This window comes from Sycon ciliatum, chromosome 1, assembly GCF_964019385.1.
Source record: "Sycon ciliatum chromosome 1, ocSycCili1.1, whole genome shotgun sequence".
NCBI classification, from domain to species: Eukaryota; Metazoa; Porifera; class Calcarea; order Leucosolenida; family Sycettidae; genus Sycon; species Sycon ciliatum.
Window position 1 is genome coordinate 17,387,314 of NC_088643.1, and position 24,911 is coordinate 17,412,224.

Sequence of the window (24,911 nt, forward strand, 5' to 3'; positions counted from 1 at the left end):
TACGTCTGCTTCACAAGCAAAATACGGTCGTACAAGTGTAAAGTGACTGCTGCACGCTGCCGTAGCCCCCCGCACTTACTGGTGGACTGATCTGTGCGGGGACCGAGGCAAACTCTGGCGAAGAAGAGTATGTCACGAGGCCATCAACGGCCTCCATCAGAGGACCAGTGGAGTTGGAACACGCGGCGCGATTCTCCTCAGTTGGGTTGCTGGAAAGAGCCTGCGAAAGGACAACGGAGCAAATAAAAAATAAACAAAAAAGAAGAAGAAAACCCCAGGCTGAGCTGAGTCACAGCACACCTACGCAGGAAGAAACGACCGTGCTACGTTGTTGATCATTGTCAGTAGCCTCTAGGAAATTTCACTGCCATTATTTACTGCTGCATATCCAATTCTTTATTCCCACCACCCATACAGACTCCACTGAAGTCATCCACTATATAATTTATAACCACATGGAGAGTGCTGTGAGGATGTACGGTCATGACGGCACCATCTAAAATATATCTGACATGGCTCACTGGGTATAAATTATAACAAAACAAAAAACATTTATCGTGTCCGTTCCCGAGGCGAACTCACGACGGCCGCTAACACCCGGTAAACCCTAGCGGCAGATGCAGCACCTAACGGTGGGGGCGAGGGGATACGTCTCACAACCACTGGCACAAGTGCCGAGAAACTCCATTACCCGCATTCATGACTGTGTAAGTATGTCTCCCATTCAGCCCAAACATAGCAGCATGCGAAGAAAACTATACGCTGCGCGGCGTCGTACCTTGATTGCTTGAACGAGCTGTGCGGTACGCGTGGCCACGTCCTTGGCTGCGGCCACAAAGTGCTTCTTGGCCACCGCGTTGCTGGTCTTGGCGGATGCCTGCTTGCAAGCCGTGCACAGGGTGGACGTGTGCTTGGCGACATGCGTGGCGGCGGAGAGCAACTGCTGCTGTGTGGCGTTGGGGCTCACCAGGGTCTCACAGCCGTCCTTGATGGCCTGGTGCGCCTGTGCTATGGTGGTGCTGTCCACCACGCCAGCCGTGCCGGCAATGCTTGATGGGTCAGAGATGCCGACTAGATACGACGCCTGCACACACATACACACACACACACACACACACACACACACACACACACACACACACACACACGCACACACACACACACACACACACACACACACACACACACACACACGACAAACACATTTGATGCATTATTGATTGCATGCAGAATGACCCCGCAGTTTATCTTATTCAGAGCAATTTTAGTCTCCTCGTCAACAGTTCAAACACATTGGTAACACTGTTAGTCTGTTAAACATGCACACCATACATGTAATGCTTACAGTATAGACAATAGCCATGGCAGGGATGAATTTTCTGTCACGGTTTTGCATAGCAGTTTTTGCTATGCAAAATTTAATTTGTGGCGTAAGCTACAAAAAGCATCGATAGCCTGTACATGTATGTATCGCAGTTTTCTGCGTGCCACTGTGATTTTTGAGTAGCAGTAGATCGATTTTGCGTAGCAAACTGCGATGCGATACAGGATAAATTCATCCCTGCATGGCTAGTGATAACAGTTAACACTACATGTTCACAGGGGCGTCGGACATGGTGCGGTCACTACGGTATCGACCGTACCACTTTTTGCTCCAGGTACCCTGCGAATCAATAAAATACACCGTCATCTGGGCTCTAAATTTCCAAAAAATGTCGGCTCTTCAACTCCTCCCCCATGAGTAAATTGTACTTCACATGGCTGACCGTACAACGCTAAAATACCTTCCGACGCCCCTGGTTCGCCTCCACATGCTTGCTGGCCGATCGGTTGTCCTCTTCTTCCCTTTAGTCTCTTTTCTTTCCCGCCGTGGTTGGCTATCACCCCTCTCTCACACTATGCGTGCCAATTGGCCACGCACCACGAGTTGAGTGAAGGAAAATACATGTGTAAATTAGTAGTGTAAATGCCATTGCGGGAAAATAATTATTGAAAACAAGCATGCGTTCATGCAGTACAGTTGGTTTCTATGGCTACACAGAATATAATATGGCTGCACAGAATCGTCCACTGACCTGAGTGGCGGTCTCGATCATCTGGCACACGCACTGCGCGGCGCTGCTCATATCATCTCCAAAGCCATTCATGTTGTTGGCCTTCAGCTGACTGCCAATGTTCTTGCTCATCAGCTCGCCACATTTCTGCAAACAAGAAAATGTCAAGAAAGAGGGGAGGGATATTGCGACATACTGATATGTAAAAAAAAGGAAAGGGGGAAAAAAGGACAAAAAGTGTGCTGTGACCAGGATTCGAACCTGGGTTACTACGGCCACAACGTAGGGTCCTAACCACTAGACGATCACAGCTTGCTACAGAAGCACACATTCGTGGACAGGAATAGTTCTGACTTTGACCGCACCCGGAATACCTTCAAATAGGGAACACATGTACATGTACTGTGATTGAAACTCACCGTGGCCGTATCCCTGACGGTCTCCTGGCAGGCAAAGAATGTCTTGGCGTTGACCGGCTCGTTGATGTTATCGAGCATGTTGGCACTGGCCTGGATGGTGCGCAAGGCATTGTCACACTCGCGCTGCCCAGGCGTGTTGGACGAGCACAGGCCGAGCAACGAGTTGATCGACTCCGTGACATTGCTGCACACAACATTACACACGTGGACACACACACATGTACATACGTACGCAAGCACACATGCACACACACGCACATGTGCACACATGCAAGAGGAACAATGCCTTACAGACCTGCAAAGTTCCACAACCACAACAATGAATCCTGCTACAGAGCTCTTTCGAGATACTAAACCGGGGCCAGGAAACTTCTGCATTTATCACCCTGGGGAAATCCCCTTCACCCGCATATGCCTCTGTAGCAAACCATAACTGACTCAGGGTGCACCAGTGCACTATGAAACACACGTCAAGATCCCAGCACACAAACACAACTTTCCCAGGTGGTGGTGCCACACCGGCTACCAAGGCATCACGCACAAGCACGCACGCGCACCCCCCCCCCCCCCCCACACACACACACACGCACGCCCCCCCCCCCCCCCACACACACACACACTCATGGCAATGGCAACTAACCGGGCAGCCGACGCCAGATTGTTCTTGACGTTGGGCGCGTTGGGATCGGCCGCGAGCGCCTTTCCAGCCAGCAGCAGTTTGCTGGCGGCGACGGAGACATTACGTGTGTAGCCGACCACCTGAGACTGGTCTCCCTTATCCTGTGAGCAGTCATCCCCCCGGTAGAGAAACAAACAACAATAGAAACCTTCAAAACATGATTGACACTAAAAGGAAATGCTAAAAGTGTTACACGCTGCAGCATTCACACCGGGCAGCTAGCAGGTTTGGGACCACACAGTCACTTGGATCATTTACTCTCTTGTCAGTCTACAGTACATATCCACAACTGCCAACATAAACGTACTTGTACTATATGTAGTGATGCTTTAGGCATTCACCATATTTAGCATGCAAGATTACCTTTTTGGGTTACCTACACTATAACTAGCAGGACCAGCGGAAGCAGTTTTGGATTGGTCCGGCTATACCCTAGCCTTTCATACTGTGCATGACGTGGAGGGTATACACATGACCTCTCAGCAGTAGCACATTGGTGGCCAAAAAGTTGGTCCGGCCACGGCCTGACCAACCGGACTGGTTCCACCGGGCCTGATTAGTACGAAAGCAGCCTCACTCAACACTGCCGATTTATCTGCTTACAACAATACACGTGACTTTTAGAGCAAGATAAAACATAGAGGTGTTTGTATATACATTCCACGTACACTGGCTGCTCCGGCCACTGCCATGGCGGCATTGAGCATCTTCAGGAAATCGTCGGCAAACTTCTTGGCCGCCGCCGCCAGCATGTCGTTGCTGCCGCGCGACGACACGACCAGGTTGGCGGCGGACGCGTTGAGCCCTGCGCCGGCCTCGCTGAGCGCTAGCTGCAGCTGCTGGTAGGACTCGGCCAGGTGAGGGTACTGCACAGTGAAACAACAACGACAGCAAACTTTTTTTTCTTTTTTCTACGAAATCCACATTTCTCCTAGCCGTAGTATAAATTCATTCGTATTCTATTCCGTTATTCCATTCCGTGCACACACACACACACACACACACACACACACACACACACACACACACACACATGCGCGCGCACACACACACACACGCACGCACACACATAATATGCATGCGCTCGTTTGGGTGCACACACACACACAAACAGACAGCAGGGAGGAGAAGCAAACAAACCTGTCCAGCAAGCAGTTTCTGACTACCACTCGCAATACTCTTGATGGCGGCGTCGACATCACGCAGGCCTGGCAAGCAACCAATCATGGCTCCCAGCGCTTGAGACACTGCCTTCGCCGCCTACGATGAAAGGATACAAAGAGACACCAAATACACCGGGTTGCTTCATGATAACATTCACTGGGAGCAAAAGTTCAAACTGCATAGGTTAAAGGTCAAAGGTTGAACTTTGTACTTTGAAGGGCAAAACCAGATACAGGCATTTATAAGCAGCAAGTACAAATCCGTTTGTTACTGTTCTTCATCAACACTTGAAAGCAATGTAGACAGCAGAATAACACAACCATACGAGGCAGAAGCAAACACATACCGGTAGCAAACATCAACATACCCGAGCCAAGTTGTTGCGGTTTTCCGGTGAGGTGGGGTCGGCCAGAGACTGCTTGGCCTGGAGTACCAGACTCAGAGAGTTCTCCATGACGGTGCGCGCCGACTTGAGAACGGCCTCCTGCGCCTCGGGCTGCTTGTTGAAGCCGGCAGCGACGCCACGGCTGGCGTTGTTCAGCACCTTAAGGGCATTGGCGACATCGCGTGCTGCAATGCCGGTGTAGTTCTCATTACCCTGGTGACAGCAACAGTAACACATACACAGACAGCAATAGAGTCAATGATACTGTTCATGGCCTTAGGGGTTGTCGCGGAAGTCTTTTTGTCATCCCTGAAACGAACATCATTTGTTTGCGGGGGTGGGGGTGTGAGCCAAAATCGCAAGTCAACCGGCACTGTACACTGTGCATGTACATGCATGCGATTTCCGTCGTCCAGCATAGCAAGCTGCGTTCATTTCAGAGGGAGGGGAGGGGGTCTGAGCATGAAACGAACACGACAAAACACCTTTGCGACGACCCGTTATGCAAAGGCTATTGTCTCCACGCCGGTTATTTGTTGACAACAGCAGACATTAATCATTGCACTGCACAGTGTGAAGTTTCCCGGAGAGGGCGCTGCAAATCACAACACTACAGTGCATGTGCAGTTTGCAAAATCTGAACACTGCGCATGCACGGCAAAATAGAAACAGATTTCAAAACAGCCACAACAATCATGTGAAGTGTAGTTGTGGCAAGAGAATTCCAATACGGTACACATACCTGTGACGCTGCAGTGAGGAGCTGTGCCATGGACGAACCCACGGTCTTGCTGGTGGCACCCAGCTCTAGAGCGGCCGTCTCCAGGGTCTCGCCTGGCAGCGACATGAGCTCTTCCTCCTTTGCCACCCGCATGCACGTGTCCACGTCCTTGATCAGCTCGCGGATCGTGTCCTGAGAAGAAGTGGAGGAAAGAAGGAACAGTAGAACACAGTTCTACAAAACTGCCTAAACACACACTTGTGTGCGTACACACACACCGGACACATGCTGGACACAAACACACACACACACACACACACACACACACACACGCACGCAGACACGCACACACGCAGACACACACACACGCAGAATGCACATGGCTTACCGCAGCACTGTCCAGCTCCAGGGAGCCGCATGCCTCCAGTGCCTTGTTGGCTGCTGAGCGTAGGTCAGCCAGCGCCTGAGCTGTTGTCTTGGCAAAGTTGCCCAGCTGCAATGCAGCAGCTTGATCACCGACTGTTGGCACGGCTGCCTTCGATGCAGCAATGAGCTAAAACAATAAGCACAGACAAGTATTGGAGTGAGGCTATATTCAGGCGCGTAGCACCGCCATTGGAGGTGATCCGGCTGGAGGGGGTTGGGGGGGGGGGGGGGTCTCCCTCCAGGAATATTTTGAAATTAGGGTGCAAATTCCTGCATTCTGGGCATGTTAAGGCGAAAAAGTGGTCCGGCTTTGGCCGGACCTGCTGCTATTCCCATGATATTACTGGAACCAAAGTGGGTCCAGATTGCAGTGCAATATGGTTGCATACATGCATTCTAGAGACAAGTGGATATCCGTTGATAATGGTAATGGTTGTACAACTGCAAGATGACATGGGTACATCAAACAAACACTGAGGAGTGGAAATAAAACGTTCACATGCAGAGTTGCATGCAGGAAGACACAAGCACGCATGCACACACACACACACACACACACATGCACACACAAACACACACCTGCACATACCACGACCTAGGTGCGGCACATACCTTGCTGGCCGGCTGGATCAGCTGCTGGCTGGCATTGATAAGCTGGAGCTGTGCCGATGCACTATCAGGATGTGTCGTGCTCTGGCGGATAGCCTGCACTAGCGTACCGACGGCGTCAGCAACATGCTTGCCATGGGCGGCCAGCTGCTGCTGTGAGGATGGGTTCCTGTTGGATGCCGATGCTCCCTGCGCCGCGGCAATCAGCTGTGTGGAAGAAGCGGAAGCCTGCTTGGCAGCAAACTCCAAACGCTTGATGACCTACATGTATACCACAACACACACACAACACACACACACACACACACACACACACACACACACACACACACACACACACACACACACACACACACACACACACACACACACACACAACAACACACACACACACAGTGGAAGATGAGCTTGTACAGTCGACTCCGGATATAACGAAAAGTTGAAAACCAGTGTACAAGAGAACTACTGTAGTTCTGTATACATGTGTATTACAAACACCGCTACATGCGAGTAGTTTGTTAGAAGTAGACTTGACTCGATGCATTCCCAGTACATGTACGTGCAAGTGACACATGATATGTGAATACTTCACCAGCGCTAATCCGAAGAAGTGATGACAATGTTCAGCAGTAGATGAGAATTTTGTCGGAACACCGTTTGAATCATACACCACACGTCCCACCTCACTTACTCTCTTGCGCAGGCCGTCCCCGGCAGCGGCGTTCATGGCGTTTCGCAGATCGTCCGTCGCCTTCTTCAGCCCCGCCTGGGCGTCCTCGTCCGCCGGATTGCTGGCGGCGGTTTTCGCCGCAGCCACCATGCGAGCAGTGGCGTCGGCCAAGGCCTTGGCGCCCTGGAGCAGGCGATCAATGGCCGCCTTGTCGGTGAGACCTGACGCCTCATCACGCAGACTCTGCACCATCTGAGAAGACGCTGTAGCCAGAGAACGAGCCTAGTGCAGACAAGGAGCAGAACATAGTTGTTGCCTCATTTAAAAGAGCCCGAATTGATCCATTTGGAGAGCACGGTGTGCCCGTATCTGCATTTTCCTTTTTTTTGCAACTTGCGCCGACATTCCTCCTTAGTTACACACACTCACACAAATACACCAGCGCAAGTACGCACACAAGCACACAGATACAACATCCACACAACACACTTCAAGAACACACGGGGGGGGGGGGGGGGGGGAGGACATTCCAGCAAACTAGAGTGATCATAAAACAGGTGCACTCTAAATAGCAGTAGAGAGAAGAGCAGTGCAGACAACAAACAAGAGCAATGCATACCTGAGGATGGCGATCAACAGGAACTACTGAATCGACATCTCATAACAGCTTTATTGTACACACAGAAAAACGTTACGAAATGTCGATTCAATTGATCCTGTTGATCTCTATCCTCAAATTGTTGACGCCTCGCTTATTTCAATGCATACCTGTTTGGCCATCTCGGCAGGATTTCCCTGGGCATTGTGGAGGCGATCAATGGCAGCCAGCACGGCATCGCATGCCTCGTCGTGTCGGCCTCTGACGGCAACGGCGGGCCCTTCGCGCACCTTGTTCAGCAGTGCATTGACAGCCTGGGTCACGTCCGTTCCGGCCGTGCCCACCGGCTCCAGTAGCTTGTCGTTGTCGGTGGCCTGGGAGCAATTGCCCACCACCTTCTCGACGGCGTCGGCAACCTGCTTGGCGGCGGCAATAAGCTGATCCTGAGCCAGCGGGCTGTGAACCACACTGGCGAGAGCCTGGTACACACGCACACGCACACGCGCACGCGCGCACACACACACACACACACACACACATAGTCGCATTATATACATACAAGCACCCGGACATACACATATACACACATGCATTCATTCCATTCACCCCTCTATGTAAAACATACTCAAGTGGAAACGGGAAACGGACTTCAGCAACATGACGTGCAGGCACTTTCACATCACAAGTAGGCCAACGGGTACTAGCACCCGTTGGCCGCCACAACAACATTTTCGCTAATTTCACTTTCATGCATTGTCAAGCAACAGTCATGTTCGTTGGGTACCAGATCGGGGAGTCGTAAAATCATGTACACATCAGGGGCGCCGGAACCGGTGCAGCAGGTCCGGCCAAAACCGCACCAATTATTTCATCTTGTGACTTTTGAAGCAATGAAAAAGGGGCTATTTGGGCCCAATTTCCCTAAATTTTTCCGGGGGGGGGGGGCGACCCCCACCTACTCATGCGGCTGCACCAATGTCGAATACCTGCCGACGCCTCTGCACATGCATCCTGGTCTACATTAATGCATGGTTGCAGCACTGAAGGTTAGGTTGAACCCATTTACCTTTGACAGGTTCGTCTCATCACAGTGTTGCATGCTGTTGCCTTTGTGTGCTCCGTGTGCGGCTGGTTGGGTTCTTTTCCTTAGCGTTGAGTTCTTTTCCTTAGCTTTGGGTTTTAGTGGCATTTTCTATTCATTGATCATGATCGCGTTTTGCGGCTGGTTGGGTTCATTTTCTTAGCTTTGAGTTCTTTTCATTGTTTTGGGTTTTAGTTGAATTTTCTATTCATTGGTCATGATGGTGTTTTTGCCCGTAGAAGAGGCTTGACATAAGGACAGTTGCAGGACGTGGTACTGCTCTTTCACTACCTACCCTACACGGAAGTACCCAACATTCGACATATGTACCTCTGAGTGCGATCACCGGCAAACTACTAGTACCACACAGAGGAGAGCTCGTACAGCTCAATGAAATCCGATCGGATTGCTCAAGTACGCGCCGGGCGTTGTGCAGACCTAGACCTGCTAGCACTGGGCTGCGAAATGGTGCAAGGCGGCGACAACTTAACTCACGCGACTGGATTTCACCGAGCAGCGCTGTAGTGGACAAGTGTGCATCATGACTGTTATATTAAATCGGTTGTGGCAACAAACGCGATTAGGCCGGCTGCAGGGACACCCTAACTAATGTCACATCCGCCCCAGCACCATTCAAACATTTCGCATTGGCAGTTCAAAGCCCTGTGTAATGCGTACAGAGAAGTCCTGTGCGGCGCTTGCAAAGGAAAATAAAATAAACTTCAGAATCCTTACTGGGCAGAAGGAAGCCCGTACGGCTTCATCAAAGCCGTTTCAAGGATCAGATTTCACTCGCGCCGGGCGCATAGCTGGCAGAGCAAGCAAACGCCGTACTCACACCAATACCGTAAGGGTCACATGGATGGCCATAGCCAACAAAAGCAGGAACAAATCCATCCACGGCCCCTTTTCTCTTGCTGGCTGTGCTGCTGTGTGCATTCAACTGTTCTGGAATTTCTTTGTGAAATTTGAAATTTCGGAAGCTCAGCAGTCGCAGAAGATTCTTAGCCTATTCCTGTCACCATGAGCTCCATGCCATCACCTTCCGATCTCCGCCAACTCAACACCGACGGAGTCGAAACTCAACTGAGAGAACTCAGGCTTTCGTGCTCAGGAGATTTTAGATCCCAGGTTAGCCGTTTTCATGAGCATTTGTCAGCCCAGGCAAGAAACGAGGCGTCTACCAATACGAGCCAGGTCGCAAAAAAGACCACGCGTCAGCGTGCTAGTCCTGCGTTAGCCTCGGCCACTCACAGCCCCGCGGCCACGGCCCAGCCTGGCTCGTCACCCGCATTCACGTCGGAGCAATCTGCAGAAATCTCCCGGGTCATGCAAGATGCAGTAGCGTCCTGCATGACGCCATTTACAACATCGATGGGTCTGCAAGCCGCACCTGCTCGGTCTGTAGCAACTCCACCGCCAACATTAGCAGCAGCAGCAGCACAGAGGGTTGGTCCAGTCTCCATCGATATATGGTGCAGCCTGAGCCGGACTACATCCAGCCTTCAGCAACAAGGCCAGACCAAGAGAGCCTCTTCCTCGAAGGCAATCTGCTCGCCCGGAGCGTCCACCAGCAATCCCCCCCCCCCCCCCCCCTTCAGCAACTAGCGCCGTGATCAAACCCCGAAAGGTCCTGAAGAAGAAGAAGAAGAAGACTGCTGCTGTTCCATCTCTGCTTCGCTGATCGCATCGAGCTATAAGATCACGAAGATCGTTTGACCGGTACTCATTTTCTCTTGCAGTTAAGTGAACAACCTTTACTTTCTACCCGTCTCACCATGAAAGCTATGGATATCGGTATGTGAATGCTGCTGAGCAAGCATGAGGAGAGTAATTGTGTGCTCCGATCGCTGCTACATTGTGTGGCTTTGAAAGGCCTGTGCCCTGTCCAAGACCTCCAGACGGTGGCGAAAGATGAGCGTCTGCAGGTGATCTGGAGACTGGCTCGCAGCATTGCCACGGATCGGAGGGTAGACTTGCTCATCGCAACGCAATTGCTGCTTTCGGAACGAGTGTTGGCAGATGAAGGTGCACTCCTACCCCACTACGTGATCGCATCGAGCTATAAGATAACGAAGATCGTTTGACCGGTACTCATTTGCTCTTGCAGTTAAGTGAACAACCTTTACTTTCTACCCGTCTCACCATGAAAGCTATGGATATCGGTATGTGGATGCTGCTGAGCAAGCATGAGGAGAGTAATTGTGTGCTCCGATCGCTGCTACATTGTGTGGCTTTGAAAGGCCTGTGCCCTGTCCAAGACCTCCAGACGGTGGCGAAAGATGAGCGTCTGCAGGTGATCTGGAGACTGGCTCGCAGCATTGCCACGGATCGGAGGGTAGACTTGCTCATCGCAACGCAATTGCTGCTTTCGGAACGAGTGTTGGCAGATGAAGGTGCACTCCTACCCCACTACGTGATCGCATCGAGCTATAAGATAACGAAGATCGTTTGACCGGTACTCATTTGCTCTTGCAGTTAAGTGAACAACCTTTACTTTCTACCCGTCTCACCATGAAAGCTATGGATATCGGTATGTGGATGCTGCTGAGCAAGCATGAGGAGAGTAATTGTGTGCTCCGATCGCTGCTACATTGTGTGGCTTTGAAAGGCCTGTGCCCTGTCCAAGACCTCCAGACGGTGGCGAAAGATGAGCGTCTGCAGGTGATCTGGAGACTGGCTCGCAGCATTGCCACGGATCGGAGGGTAGACTTACTCATCGCAACACAATTGCTGCTGTCGGAACGAGTGTTGGCAGATGAAGGTGCACTCCTACCCCACTACACGAGTACGTTGACTTCGGTAGGGTTCTGGGAGAGCTAGCATTTGACACAAGCATGGGTTCGGACGGAGGGTTCACAGTGCAGGGGACGGGGGAACACATCACCCTTGTGCCATCCGCCATGTCCTCGTCAACCTGGCTGAAGAAAAGTCGTAGACTTGACATTGTGGCTGGAGGTTTTCTCAGCCTTTGCCCAAATAGCCCGCCACCATGACCAGGGCAGAGGTCTGGAACTGTCTAAGTACCAGAGCACAATTGTCAAAGCGGCCGCACGCTACACATTCAGTGCATGGTCCGGCTTTGACATGTCATTCCGCGCGAGAGCGGCACGCAGCAAATCCAGCCTTGCCACCCCAGACCCGGAACTCTGGTCGGAGTGGTTCACAAATTCCATCTCGCCTCCTTGCCGTCACTGCAACCGGCAAGGCCAGTTAGCAGTCTGCTGTAAGCGACCTCCGTGTTTAGCGACCACCTGCTATTAACGACCGTTTTTCCATGCACGGACAGTTCTACACAGACACTGTGGGACCTGGTTCTAACGACCACCTGGCTTTAACGACCGCCTTTGCTTGCACCGTGGGGTGGTCGCTTAAAGCAGGTTTTACTGTACACCGAAAATTTTGAAATTACAGTAACAATGGCCTACCTTGGTGCATGCGACCAGCTGCGATGTGGACATGGCGGACTGCTTGGTCGCCTCGATGACGTTAGACTGCAGCTGCTTGTCGTCGCATTCCGTCGCCACCTGCTTGGAGCGCTGCACCAGCTGGCGGGTGGCAGCAGCCACGTTCTGGGCAAGTGCCATCAAGTCGTCCTGCACCGAGCAGCCAGTCAAACAAGCACAACACACAGAGTCAAGGGCCTGTACTAGTCGAGATGAGGTTGTACGAAGAGCGTACAGGAGCTTCTGTGTTGTGATGAAGTACGAACTGAAGTTCCAAGGCATGGTCCACAGGTAACGAAAGGATGCGTGTTGAGCGCTTGGTCACAAACTCGTCGTATACACTCATGACCTAATCAGTAATCCCAAACACAATGGTTATGTCATCGCAGATTACAGCCCTACGCCAGTCAATCCCAAGCTGCACACTGAGTCTAGGAAGAGGAGAGGGAGGGGGGGGGGGGGGGGGGGGTATTATGACCTGTGCACAACAACAGCAGCAACAGCACCAGTAGCAGCAGCAGCACCAGCAGTATCCACATCGACGTACCTGATACTGCTTGTCCACCTGCTCTTCACCGATCAAGGCCAGCAGATTGCCACCAGCAGCACCGGTCTCTCCCAGTGCAGCGAGCAGAGCTTGACGATTCTACAAGACAACACATCATACCTCCAAGACATCAGCTCAGAGAAGCACCAACACTATCCAAGACATCCTGTGGCTCACCAGCAATACACAAATAGCCAGGGTTGGCTATAAAAACCCTGCAATCGCCATGCAAAGTGGTCATTGGCTACCCCAGCCATGTATTGCTTGGAATAAAATAAATAAATAAATCCCTATATTCTTATCCGGTCGCCACCAGCATATCAACACATTAGAGACAGGTACTGCACACACCTTTCCATGGTCACAAGCAGACACTACATGGCTGGGCTGGGCATCAACATCTGGTTCGTTTTTCAAATCAACCAGATTTTGATGACCAGCACAAGGTCATCAGGCCACTTTACACAGCCACTGGTGCCGATAAATATTCCAGACTCGTGAGATAACAGTGAGCAAGATTTGAGCGTGATAACTCACCGCTTGGTTCTCGGGCAAAGCGGACTGCAGTAGTCCCTGAGCGGCATCGGCCAGATTGCGAGCCGCCTCCAGGATCTTGTTGGAGTCGTTCGTGTCCGACAGCAGACCAGCAAGCATGGGCAGGCCTTTGGCCAGCTCGGACATGTTCGATGAGCTGCAGCGACGATACAGAGCCAAAGCGGAAGACTTAGACGAACAGATACAGAGATAAACAATGCACCTCCAGTAGCCTTATCTTCAGATCCCGACCTGGGGATTTCTGCCGCCCTTTGCTGGTACTGTGTAGGTTGTGCAAATGAGTGTAATCCGAGCAGTGTGCAAGTGTCCAGGTCGGAAAGAGGGCAAGTGTCCAGGTCGGAGAAGAGGGCAAATATCCAGATCAGGGGAAGAGGGCCAATGCCCAGGTCGGGGGAAGAGGGCAAATACCCAGGTCGGGGGAAGAGGGAAATGCCCAGGTTGGGGGAAGAGGGAAAATGCCCAGGCCAGATAATACACAGAGATGTAGTCAAAGTAGAGGGCAAATGCCCAGTTTTAAGAACTATATGATTGTATTCAGGTAGCATAATTGCTAGAAGCAACTAGTAAGGCACACCTCAACAGAGTGATAGAATAGAGCGCTTACATAGTGGTCACAGCAGAGCCGACGGCGGTGTAGTTTGTTTCGGCCGGGTCGCCTGCGCAGCAAACAACACAGAAGACGCACAGTCACACTGATCAAGAAGAGAATGTATACAACAGTTATAAATATACGGCGGTGATGTGCAAGTAGAGTGGGTCAGTCGAGAGGCGAGAGCTCACTGTGCAGTCGTGGAGTGACTGATTGTCCCACCGACTGACACAAATCATATGCATGGCAGTGACCAGCACCAACCCAACCAATACTAGTCTGCTGGTCGGGTTGCACTATCACTGGCTGGCGTCAAGCTTGGCCACAAGGTGCTGGAATACCTTGCCAAGTCAGACAGCCACCATTCAATCTGGACAGAAATCGTGGAGATAGCAGCCAATAGGCCGTCGTCGAAGTCTGACGTCACAGCTTCTTGACAACGTGTAGCAACGAGCAAAGTGGTGACAAACAAAAGTCGCGTCACCCACGCTTGTCGTGTTTCCACTGGTCACAGCATCACTTTGACTGGAGAGCGCACAACATTTTAGTTCGCAAGAAGAATGTTGTGCTCTTCGTCTTCAAGACGCTTCTCTCTCGCTGTTCACTCCGGAGGAAATATGCGGAGGTCAAATTAGAGCTTGCTCGTAAACGGTTCACTTTCGCAGACATCAGTAGCCGGGACGATCTTATTCAGCACTACACTGGTCTCCCGGATCTGAGTGAATTCAAGAAGTTGCTGAACATGATATGCCGTATGAAAATTGTGTACCACAGTGGCTGGACGGTGAAGGCTTTGGCAGTAGAGGATCAGCTGCTATTAACCCTTATGAAACTGAGATGCAACTTCTCAAATATTGATCTTGGTGTGAGGTTTGCTGTGTCTGATACAGTGACAAACATCACTCGTACGTGGATAGCGTCGCTGCACCGCGTCCTGGATCATCTCTTGCTAGAGATGCTGGATCGCCTGATCATGCCCGGTCTACACGACTGCCAGAAGAGCAACGAGAAGCTCAGGTTCGGCAGCGGATTGCTGGCTCGAACATGGCCAGTGAGAGTCATCATGGATTTAAACTTGGCCAAGCTCATGGTTACACCGAACCTGAGTTTGTGTTGCCGCTCACAGCGGCTGCCGTGGAGACTCTACCTGCTGACCTCCAGCAGCACAACGTCCTGGTAGCGCAGGTGAAGTCGTTCGCCGGGGAGTGAGTGAAGACGTTGGAGAAAGACACAACACACAGGCACAAGTTTTTTTTCTCCCTGTTGTTCACACTTGGTGCTGATAGCGCAGCAGGGCACTATTTCTGGCGCGCTGTCCTTCGTATCATTGGACTACGGGTAGAAGGTGTCGAATTTCCAGCTCCTGCCGGCCAGCGTGCAATGTCCTCCGTCACAATTCAAAAGCTCGGCGAGAGCATAAAGAAATACGCAGCCACCATCACGCTGACTAGACTCGCGGCTAGTAAGCAGAAGTTGAAAGACATCCGAAGCAACACCTCCATTGCAAGAAGCAAACCCGCTGCTGAGGTTTACGCCGGCACACTACATCGACACAAACAATGACCGGACCATGAACAAAAGGTCAGTGGTTCGACACAAAAGCTCGGCGAGAGCATAAAGAAATACGCAGCCACCATCACGCTGACTAGACTCGCGGCTAGTAAGCAGAAGTTGAAAGACATCCGAAGCAACACCTCCATTGCAAGAAGCAAACCCGCTGCTGAAGTTTACGCCGGCACACTACATCGACACAAACGATGACCGGACCATGAACAAAAGGCCAGTGGTTCGACACCAACGTCGACTGAAGACTAAGTCTAAGGAGGCCACCAGCCAGCAGTTGCCGAGTACACAGACTTCAGTGTTGTCTCGCTGCAGTAAGTATTCGCCATGCGGTGCACTGAACAGTGACTTGTGAAAATTCCCTTTTCCATCTTTGCTGTAATGGACTCGGATGGAGAGCCAATAATTAATTTATACAAAAGAGAAAGGATCAAGGAACTACAAATTACGCTATACTGTCCACTAACACCACCAGTTACTAAACAATCAGCTCATGCGATAACATTGCACTCCTTATGTTATATGTTATTTCTACAACTTAGAACCTTCCAAGTTGGAAGGCTGTTGGAGTGCGCACCTAAGATGTGCTAGAGCTGTTAGCCAGTTAGTTGTGGAACGCCAGTACCGTCGGTCAGTGTCATGCAATGTTATCGCATGAGCTGATTGTTTAGTAACTGGTGGTGCTAGTGGACAGTATAGCGTAACTTGTAGTTCCTTGGTCCTTCATCTTTGTTGTGTTTGAAGATGCCTTCTTCTTTTTGCTTGTTTGTTGGTGTCCGTGCGCGCACGCGAGTGGACTCACTCCAAAACAGTATAAGGGAGCACAACATTGACCGATTTTGACAATCGATGGCTCAAAATCTTCAGTAGACGCAAACTAAGCTATAGTTTAAACCGAAGCGATTGTTTTCTAAATCAAGGGACCGCTGTAGACAATCGATGGACTTTGGGACAGCATCTTCAGTTTCCCGGGGCCAAAATCAAAAATCCCTTCGGTTAATCCCCTTGTTGACATCTCACCTGGTTACACCCAAAATTTTAAGTGTCGTACTGTCTACTCGTGCTACCAAGATTCATAACCCCAGAGTGTGCAACGCGCGATAGGGTCTTGTCACGACTCGTTTTCAACATTACGTCATTTTCATGCAGGCCGCGACATTCGTGACACCGCAACAACGATGCGAATCACCACATTACATCATAAAGATGAGGGAATGTTGAAAACAAGTCGTGACAGAGATTTGTGTGGCGTTGCACACTCTGGGGGTAATGGACTCTTGGCGGTACCTTGGGGGAGGTTTTGAAGAGGCAGGTGTCGCACTGAAAATGCGCCGCGAGATGGCTAGAGTTCGTGTACATGTTTTGGTCGGGCTGTAGTCATGGTAGTCGCGTGACACAAAATGGCGCCCACGCGTTTGCACACAACCGTGAGCACTGAAGTTGAATTTCAGCACCTCACCGAGATTCTGCCCGGGTGTAGCACAGCATTCTCTGCCTGGCTGGCGAAGAAATGTGCGTTCCCCACCTGACAGATGAAGAACAGTGCACTCTCTAAAAGTCTCTTCTCTCTTGCCTACTACCCTGACTAGACCCACGAAGATATCAAGCAGAGGTTAAACAAGACAATGTAGATGCACATCTACGCCTGATCATGTGCGCTGCACTCACCGCTGGTCAGAGTGACGACCTGTGCTGCCGCGGCTGTGATGGCGGTCACCTGCGAGGACACGTTCTGCCGCTGCAGGTCTATCTGGTTCTGCTTCCAGCCGACAGAGCCCTGGAGGCGCAGACAACAAGGAACGTGACGCACATCGAACGGGTTTGTCTAATACATGTACATGTACACTACAAGATATTCGTTACTGCAAACCCTATCGTATCATTCCACCCTTAGCCGGTAAGCACGAGACACCTCTACCACATTTCTGCTCAATGAAATCCCATCGCGCGAGTCAAGTTTTCACCCTGTGCCAGTTCACATCGCAGTGTTTGCAGGTCTAGGGCTTCACAGCGCCCAGCGTGTACTTGACTGATGCGATCGGATTCCATTGAGCAGCCCTGTAATCACTTGACCGCAGTGGAGAAACTAGAACAACACCGTGTGTATACGCATCTCGCAACTACCGGTATGCATGGTTCCAAACCTATTCAAGAATGAGAACTCTGGCAAGCTCTACATCATCCAGAGGTGGTAGCGATACATGCCATAAACATTTCAGGCAGAGATCAGATCACAGAACGTACGGGGTCATTTCCAATCGGAGGAAGGTCCATCGGGTTCTGCAGGTCTGGGATGATGTTGCGAATGACGCCGAGCGTGTTGTTGATGTTGCCCGTCAACGCCTGCTGAGCAGCCGAAGTGCTGGTGTTGGAGCCCATCTGACCCTGCAGTGCACACACAGTGCGATGAACACTACAGTCAACATGACCATAATATGATGAATGAATTTCATTACTCAAGTACACACACACACACACACGCGCACACACACACACACACACACACACACACACACACACACGCACACACGCACATACACATGCACGCACGCACACGCACGTTCTTGCAGGTGTTCGGTATAATTTCCTGAAGCAGCCACTCTATCCCTGCAGGCTAGCAGGCTGCATTACAGCACGTTTTTCACATTTCACGTAGGACCCAGTCAGACCGAGCTTTCCGCATCCGTAGAAACGCCACCACCCTCAAGGATCCAGTGCACGCAACACACTTCATACAAGTCAGTCAGCCACACACGCACACACACACACACACGAGCTTTTTGCAAAACTACCAGTAACGACAGTGTAGTGGGGTGCAGTCAACACATCTCCGACTGATGCTTACGTCGGGCGGCATGTTGCCACGCGTCATGGTCTCGCGCACTCGTCCCTCGCCCTCGTTGGACGGGAACACGCCCAGCTGCATGCTGTTGAGCGGCATCTGAGCGTTGCGCATCACGCCCGGCATGGCCACGTTGCCCTCGCTTCCTCGGCCGGCGTCACCCTGCTGGTACTGCATGGAGTATGCTCTGCATGCGACACATACACACACACACACGGACACACATGGACACACACACACACACACACACACACACACACACACACACACACACACACACACACACACATGAAAAGTTAAGTCACGGTGTTGCTGGTACCACACTAAAGCTAGGCATACATCCAACCGGAATAGAATCGTGCACTAAATAAATGTGCCACAAGCTATTCCACACCGCATCCTTTACAAGAGTAGCCACATTAGCATTCAATGAAGAATTCTCATACCTTCCAGGGGCTACTTCATCTTCATGCATGGTTGCTTCATTGTCCATCTCCATCAGGGGTCTTTCCGGTTGCTTTTGCTGTAAACATGAAAAGACAACAATATAGCACACATTACGACAGGACAGGTACAAAGAAGAAGAGAATCGATCTGCGACAATCACCACCTCTCCAGTTGTCAGAGCTACAGGCAACATATTACGTGTATTGTAATAATAATATCCGGTCATCAGGTATTCGAGAACGTCAGTTATCCCACAGGCTAGGCTTGAGGCCAGTTTGAACGGAGCAAGCGGCTTTGTTGGTGCGTATAGTTGTACAAATCTGGAGCGCTCTACACACGAAGTAGAGCATGCTTATCATACCGAACAAACAGAACAGGGGAAGAGTGTGTGTGTGTGTGGGGGGGGGGGGGGGGGCAGCACGGTTATCCATCAGCAGTTGCTCACAACACTCATGACATACCCGTGACAGAATGATATCGATGTAGCCTGCAATCAGCTGGGAGATGGTCTCTCCTTCCGTTGTCTGAACTGAGTAGTACGACTCGGAATAATCACCGAAATCCTGTAAGCAGAACACGCACGGGACAGCAAAGGCCGGGCATCCGTTATCGCAAAGTTACACCACTTTGTGAATGTGTATCGGCACAGGGTTACTTAGAGGCTTTGCCTGCATAAAACAAGTATGCATGCAAAGTCAAGCACACACACACACTATATGTGATGCTGTAGCCGTTCTCCCGACAAGCACACATACACACACACTACATTGCTGCTGTAATGGAGCATCAGATCACAGCAGTACAGCGCAGCACACCATCAGTAGCACAAACACAGATAACACGGTGTATCTTCACCATGTATCTACGCAGTGCACTGCTTACCAGAGTGAAGCTGTTGGGAGACGCGGCCCATCGCCTTACAGTCGTCAACGGCCAAGTCTTCATAACCTACGACAGCCATGATGAACAACACAGCATCAACGTCACAATGATACCGTTTCAAACTGCACTACCCAGAAAGGGACCCGGATGTACACAATCTGCGTTTGAAATGTGATACGCACCACATACCGTGAAACCTGTGACTAACAACCACCCCTTGGGACCAGAGAAAGCGGTCTTTGGTGGCAGGTGGTCCTTAGTTAGAGGTTTGCACCGCACAACCATAAAATATGAATGTGAGACCGTCCGTGCCTGGCGAAGTGGTCTGTTGTACCAGGCTGGTCGATAGTCTTTTACTGTGTGTCCACTCAACATATGTTCAAGTCCGGTGGGCAAGGAATGTGTGCTTCTGTAGCAAGCTGTGATCGTCTAGTGGTTAGGACCCTACGTTGTGGCCGTAGTAACCCAGGTTCGAATCCTGGTCACAGCACACTTTTTTCTTCTTTTTGTTGTTGCTGCAAATATTAGCACACTTCCCAAAGCCAACTATTACTTCAATGCGAAGCAAATCCCAGGGAAACTGTCATGCAAGCCACGCATCTCACCTCCTTTGTTTTCTCGTCCACGCGCATCACACTCTCCTTGGTCACACCGAGCAGTCGCGGCACCAGCTTGTTCTTTCCCTTCATCTTCTCCTGTACATGCGCAAGTGTATGTACATATGTACACAATCCCACATACATATACAGACATACCCACATGCATGCAGGCACGCACAAACACACAAAAACGCAAACAAACATCAATATTGCAAAGCAAACAACATGAAACAGCTTGCACAGCCCGTCAGAGACAAGACAACACGAGAGAAACAACGTCACATGTAACACGATGAATACAAACCCACATCGACACAAATCCACATCGACACAACCCCACGTCAACAAAACAAGCAAAGGCAAACTCTTACCTTGACCAAGAAGAAGCTAACACCGTACGTCTTCAGCGATCGGCTGAGCTGAATGTAGCGGAACTTGGCGTTCAGCTCCGTCAAGCCGGTCAGCTTGGCATACTCGGTCAAGATACGCTTCTCAACACCTTTCTTCTGGTATTCCTTCGGCAAGAACTCCTTCACACTGTGAACACAGCAACAACAAACATACAGAGAAATTATAATTGGATCACATGTACAGTTGTACATGTAGGATACGTGTACTGGCACCAGGACTTGAAAAAAGGTAATGTAAAGTTCCCACATCCACGTTATCACTGGCTATACAAATGCGATGAGAAACACAACCAGCTTTGCACATGTACCGGCACTTTCTCTTGAAGCAGAAGACTCTAGACCGCTATGTTCATATCGTAGTGTGCATCCAATGAGAGTCGCGGATGGGTGCAAGCGAGTTTGTCTGAGCACGACGTCACTTACTCTACGTATGCCTTGGTCTTGCTGCTGTCATAGTTGGAGTACTGCACTTGAGCTTGCAGAGCAGCAAACTGCACACAACGACACACAACAGCAAACATTAGCAACATCCTCTTCATGGATAGCAATTTAAATTTAAAATACAGTTATGGGGTATTGACAACCGGAAGCCCAATAGTACAGCCGAATGGGAAATCCAACATAGGAATCAGCAGTGGTAGCCTAATGTTGTACAGAGCACAGTGGAAGTGCCTTATACCGAAAGAAACATCTCTCTTTCGGAAAATGAGCAGTACAAGTAGATAGGAACAGTCCATGCCGGTCATCGCGAGCACCGATACCGGGCTAGTAGTGGCCGGTTGTACTTACCTGATAGGCTTCATCCTGTGAGACCGGATGGCTGCCTTGCAGGATGCCATCGCGGGCCTGCACGTAGAGCAGGTTGAGCTGCACGGGATCGTTGCGGTCCACGTTCTGATCGGAGAAGAAGTACTTCTTGCGCAGCGTCAGCACCGACGTCTCGTCAATGCCCTGCTCGCGAAGAGACTTGTCCTGGTTCAGCCAGTGCAGCTCGTCGTCCGTGTGCCACTGCTTGCGGATCTGCTCCATCTTCTTGGCGTCGCGCACTTTCAGCTCCTTTTCCTTGTCCTAGTGTTGACAGCAAGAGCAGCAGCAGCAGTAGTAAAAATGACAATCTTGCAAGGTCAACACAGCCAATACAGTAGACTCCATGCGTGTACACTGTACATGTACATGTCCATGCACCGCTGACAAGGAACACTCAGTATACGCTAGGCACGCTACAAAGTGCTGGTCAAGATGAGTTCAGAGCAGGGTGTTTCAGACCTCTTGTTTCAGTAAGATCGATAACGTGATGGTCGTGCTCACTCCCGCTATAAGTCCCGGGTGACCACTCAAGGGCCAGAAGGGGGGGGGGGGGGTAAATACTAAAATTCTATGGAGGCAATGCACTGGACATTGCCCACAATCCACAACAAGCACTCTTACCAAGAGTAGATAAACAGGAGTGTGCAACTCGCGGATGGGTTGGCCCACGGCGGAATTTTTTGTTGACGTAATCTTTTCGACGACGCACGCGCTGCGAGTCTTTCGGAAAGTTTTCCCTCGTGCTCTTGGCCGGGCTTTACACGTATACACTACAATTAAAGGACCTAGGTCGGTGTCCAGCACGTGCTCTCACACTGCTCTGCGGCAAACTGCGCGTTTCTCTGAAAAAAGGTGACGTCAACAAAAAATTCCGCCGTGGGCGGGGGTATCTGCAGATTGTGCAGGAGAGATCCGGAGTTGCACACTCTTGTTTATCTACTCTTGCTCTTACCGATGGCTTCTTCTTGTCCTCATCGCCATCGTCCTCTTCGTGAATCAGAGAATACTCCTCGTAATTGGACACACCTGCACGACATGACAGCAAAATAGAGAATGAAAAGCCATTCACATTAATTAAAGATATCACGCCACCAAATATAACTTTAAGCACATGCACATGTACTAGAATCCATGCAATCAAATGTACGGTTCCAAGACGGCGCTGTAAAATCCAAACCGACTGAACTGAACGCAAGTTGTGTTCCTGCCGCACATTTCAAGTTTCCAGTGAAGAAAGAGCATGTTCGTATGCTGGGAATTTTAGAATGCACACAAAAAGTATGTGCCGTACTATTCAGTAGTTGCAGCAAAAGCGCAAACAAAAGCACAGCAATGGCTCTGGTGCACAAGAGCATAGACTTACCAATACGCTCGCAAATGGTTTTGACAAGATCTTCCACGATTTGACTGTCATCAACCTACACGCACGAAAACATGGACACAAAGAAACGGTGTGATGTCTGGGGTGACACTGGGCACAGAGCGAACGTCGACAACCATCACAAATCCAAGAAGCCCTAATACATACCCCCCCCCCCCCCCTTCCCTGCATTGCACACATTTGAAGCACCATGTTTCAGCTGACTCTCAAAATAATGTGTTGCATTCACTCAATGACTTTAGTGCGGCTGTGTGCACTGTGATTTGTTATGATCATGGCAAGGCTACAACGCAGCTACGCTATACTCACTTACTCAATAGGTCTCATGAAACGAAAAAGTTACGACTGTATAGTAATTGTCACATCGCACATACAGCACGCGGATCTGCCGTTGGAATTTCGAACGCAGCCTCCAAACGCACATGGGACCACGCTTACCATGACTGTCTTCAGCGCACCATCCATCATCTTCACACGTAGCGGTCGGATCTTCTTCCTGTACTCCACCAGGTCCTACACGAAACCAATGCAGCAAACAAGCATTACGGAGGGATCAGCAACGATGTGATGTCACGCCACGTGATCAATTAAAAAGGCAACATTGTCGACTCTTTATTGTACTCCACAAGAAATCACCCACATGAACATTATAATTACATGTACGAGTACCGGCATACGCAGTCAAGCACAACGCTCCTAGTTACAGAAAATACTATGAATACAAGTAACGCAAACGAAAGCGAGCCGCGTCGCTTTCGACCCTGATCTGACCTCCCTGGGATATGCGTTAAAAGCAGCATGGATCAAACGCTTGCGCAATCACTAGCCATTGCTCGCAAGCACTTGGTGTGAACCAGTTTGTAAAGTGCACACGACTTTGAGATACAGACACCAGCAAGCCCCGATGTCAAAGGACATTTCAAAATCCTGCATTCCACACGACCATCAGTGAGCTAGCCATCCAACCAACAGATCAACCCCAGTTGAGGCTGGTAACTTTGCCAGCACAAGTATAGCAGTGATACCAAGAGTACATAACCCCCAAGAGTGTGCAACTGTCTGCACCTCTATGCAGTGCTGCGACGGCAGAACTTCGCATCACGTGACATGATTCAAAAGGTTACACTGGCAAACAGTGCAAAGTGATCACAAGAGAGTAGTACCCAAAGCTGGGTTGCGTACAACCCTGCATCAATCATGCACAGGGTGCAAACAATGTGTACGGGTTCATCACGTGATGTGAAGTTCTGCCGTCGCAGACCCCATAGCTGGAGTTGCACACTCTTGGGGATTATGGACTCTTGATGATACCGTCTAGTGTAGTGTTTGGCTGCTTGCGTTGTGTAGAGCTGGGTGTTTTTATTTAATTTGTTTTAAAAATCTTTACTCGTGCGGGGGCAAATTGCACGATGCAGCATTGTCCTATGTGACCTCACCGGTGTTCCGGGATCAGAGCATAGGTCACACATCAGGACTCCCCCGCCCCCTCTATGATGGCTTAGAGCAGGTACAACATACTACAAATGTGCATCTGTATATCTCTGCAACTAAGCTTGCAATCTATATGGACAATCGGTGTCTCTGACATAAGTAGTTTGAAGAACATCATACACCATATGGAGCCTCACTGTCAGCATTGACACTGGATATCCATAATTATTGAATTGCAGATACTGTACATGATTTAAAAATGAGTGCATTAAGTGCTGCTGCATGCAGTCATTCCCTGGGCTAGTGGTCACACTGGGTGATGAGCATGACCACTCCAGTGTCACAGCTGGTCCAGTAAGACCGTACGGATGGGCACACGCATTTCCCTAAACTGAAAGGTACTTCCCAGATCTGGCTTGGCCCACTGGCAAACAGTGCAATGGGGCACATGGCAGAGTCCAACCAAAACTGGATAAGCAGAGGCCCGCCCGCCATTCACAGTGTGACTGCACTTCCAAAGTTGTATCTTGACCAAACAAGGGGATGGATACGAGCTATTGCATAGGAGTGCATGTGCAGGCACTGCCCTAGAGAAAGGCCAGTACT

At 50.4% G+C, this 24,911-nt stretch overlaps 1 protein-coding gene and 2 non-coding genes across 4 annotated transcripts in view; 1 reads left to right on the forward strand and 2 right to left on the reverse strand.

The window, feature by feature from the left end:
- Positions 1 to 24,911, reverse strand: part of LOC135815594 (talin-like) — a 41,115-nt gene that overhangs the window by 12,539 nt on the left and 3,665 nt on the right. The window contains exons 4-33 of one of the 2 annotated variants that reach the window (XM_065328921.1): positions 23,313 to 23,387; positions 22,857 to 22,911; positions 22,446 to 22,519; positions 21,476 to 21,754; positions 21,110 to 21,177; positions 20,648 to 20,813; positions 20,283 to 20,372; positions 19,678 to 19,743; positions 19,257 to 19,358; positions 18,795 to 18,871; positions 18,352 to 18,535; positions 17,751 to 17,891; positions 17,175 to 17,283; positions 13,959 to 14,010; positions 13,337 to 13,490; positions 12,800 to 12,898; positions 12,235 to 12,402; positions 7,896 to 8,204; positions 7,149 to 7,409; positions 6,461 to 6,718; positions 5,811 to 5,975; positions 5,444 to 5,614; positions 4,684 to 4,914; positions 4,293 to 4,412; positions 3,909 to 4,018; positions 3,114 to 3,191; positions 2,474 to 2,657; positions 2,076 to 2,201; positions 779 to 1,084; positions 80 to 220 (exon numbers count right to left, since the gene is read on the reverse strand). In XM_065328921.1, the coding sequence (XP_065184993.1) occupies positions 80 to 220; positions 779 to 1,084; positions 2,076 to 2,201; positions 2,474 to 2,657; positions 3,114 to 3,191; positions 3,909 to 4,018; positions 4,293 to 4,412; positions 4,684 to 4,914; positions 5,444 to 5,614; positions 5,811 to 5,975; positions 6,461 to 6,718; positions 7,149 to 7,409; positions 7,896 to 8,204; positions 12,235 to 12,402; positions 12,800 to 12,898; positions 13,337 to 13,490; positions 13,959 to 14,010; positions 17,175 to 17,283; positions 17,751 to 17,891; positions 18,352 to 18,535; positions 18,795 to 18,871; positions 19,257 to 19,358; positions 19,678 to 19,743; positions 20,283 to 20,372; positions 20,648 to 20,813; positions 21,110 to 21,177; positions 21,476 to 21,754; positions 22,446 to 22,519; positions 22,857 to 22,911; positions 23,313 to 23,387 (4,419 nt within the window). Of the gene's footprint in view, positions 1 to 79; positions 221 to 778; positions 1,085 to 2,075; positions 2,202 to 2,473; positions 2,658 to 3,113; positions 3,254 to 3,820; positions 4,019 to 4,292; positions 4,413 to 4,683; positions 4,915 to 5,443; positions 5,615 to 5,810; positions 5,976 to 6,460; positions 6,719 to 7,148; positions 7,410 to 7,895; positions 8,205 to 12,234; positions 12,403 to 12,799; positions 12,899 to 13,336; positions 13,491 to 13,958; positions 14,011 to 17,174; positions 17,284 to 17,750; positions 17,892 to 18,351; positions 18,536 to 18,794; positions 18,872 to 19,256; positions 19,359 to 19,677; positions 19,744 to 20,282; positions 20,373 to 20,647; positions 20,814 to 21,109; positions 21,178 to 21,475; positions 21,755 to 22,445; positions 22,520 to 22,856; positions 22,912 to 23,312; positions 23,388 to 24,911 lie in introns of both variants that reach the window. The other variant, XM_065328913.1, reaches the window with a different exon arrangement.
- On the reverse strand, positions 2,295 to 2,366 carry Trnah-gug (transfer RNA histidin (anticodon GUG)). The gene has a single exon. It is a non-coding gene; the product is annotated as a tRNA-His (tRNA).
- On the forward strand, positions 20,096 to 20,167 carry Trnah-gug (transfer RNA histidin (anticodon GUG)). The gene has a single exon. It is a non-coding gene; the product is annotated as a tRNA-His (tRNA).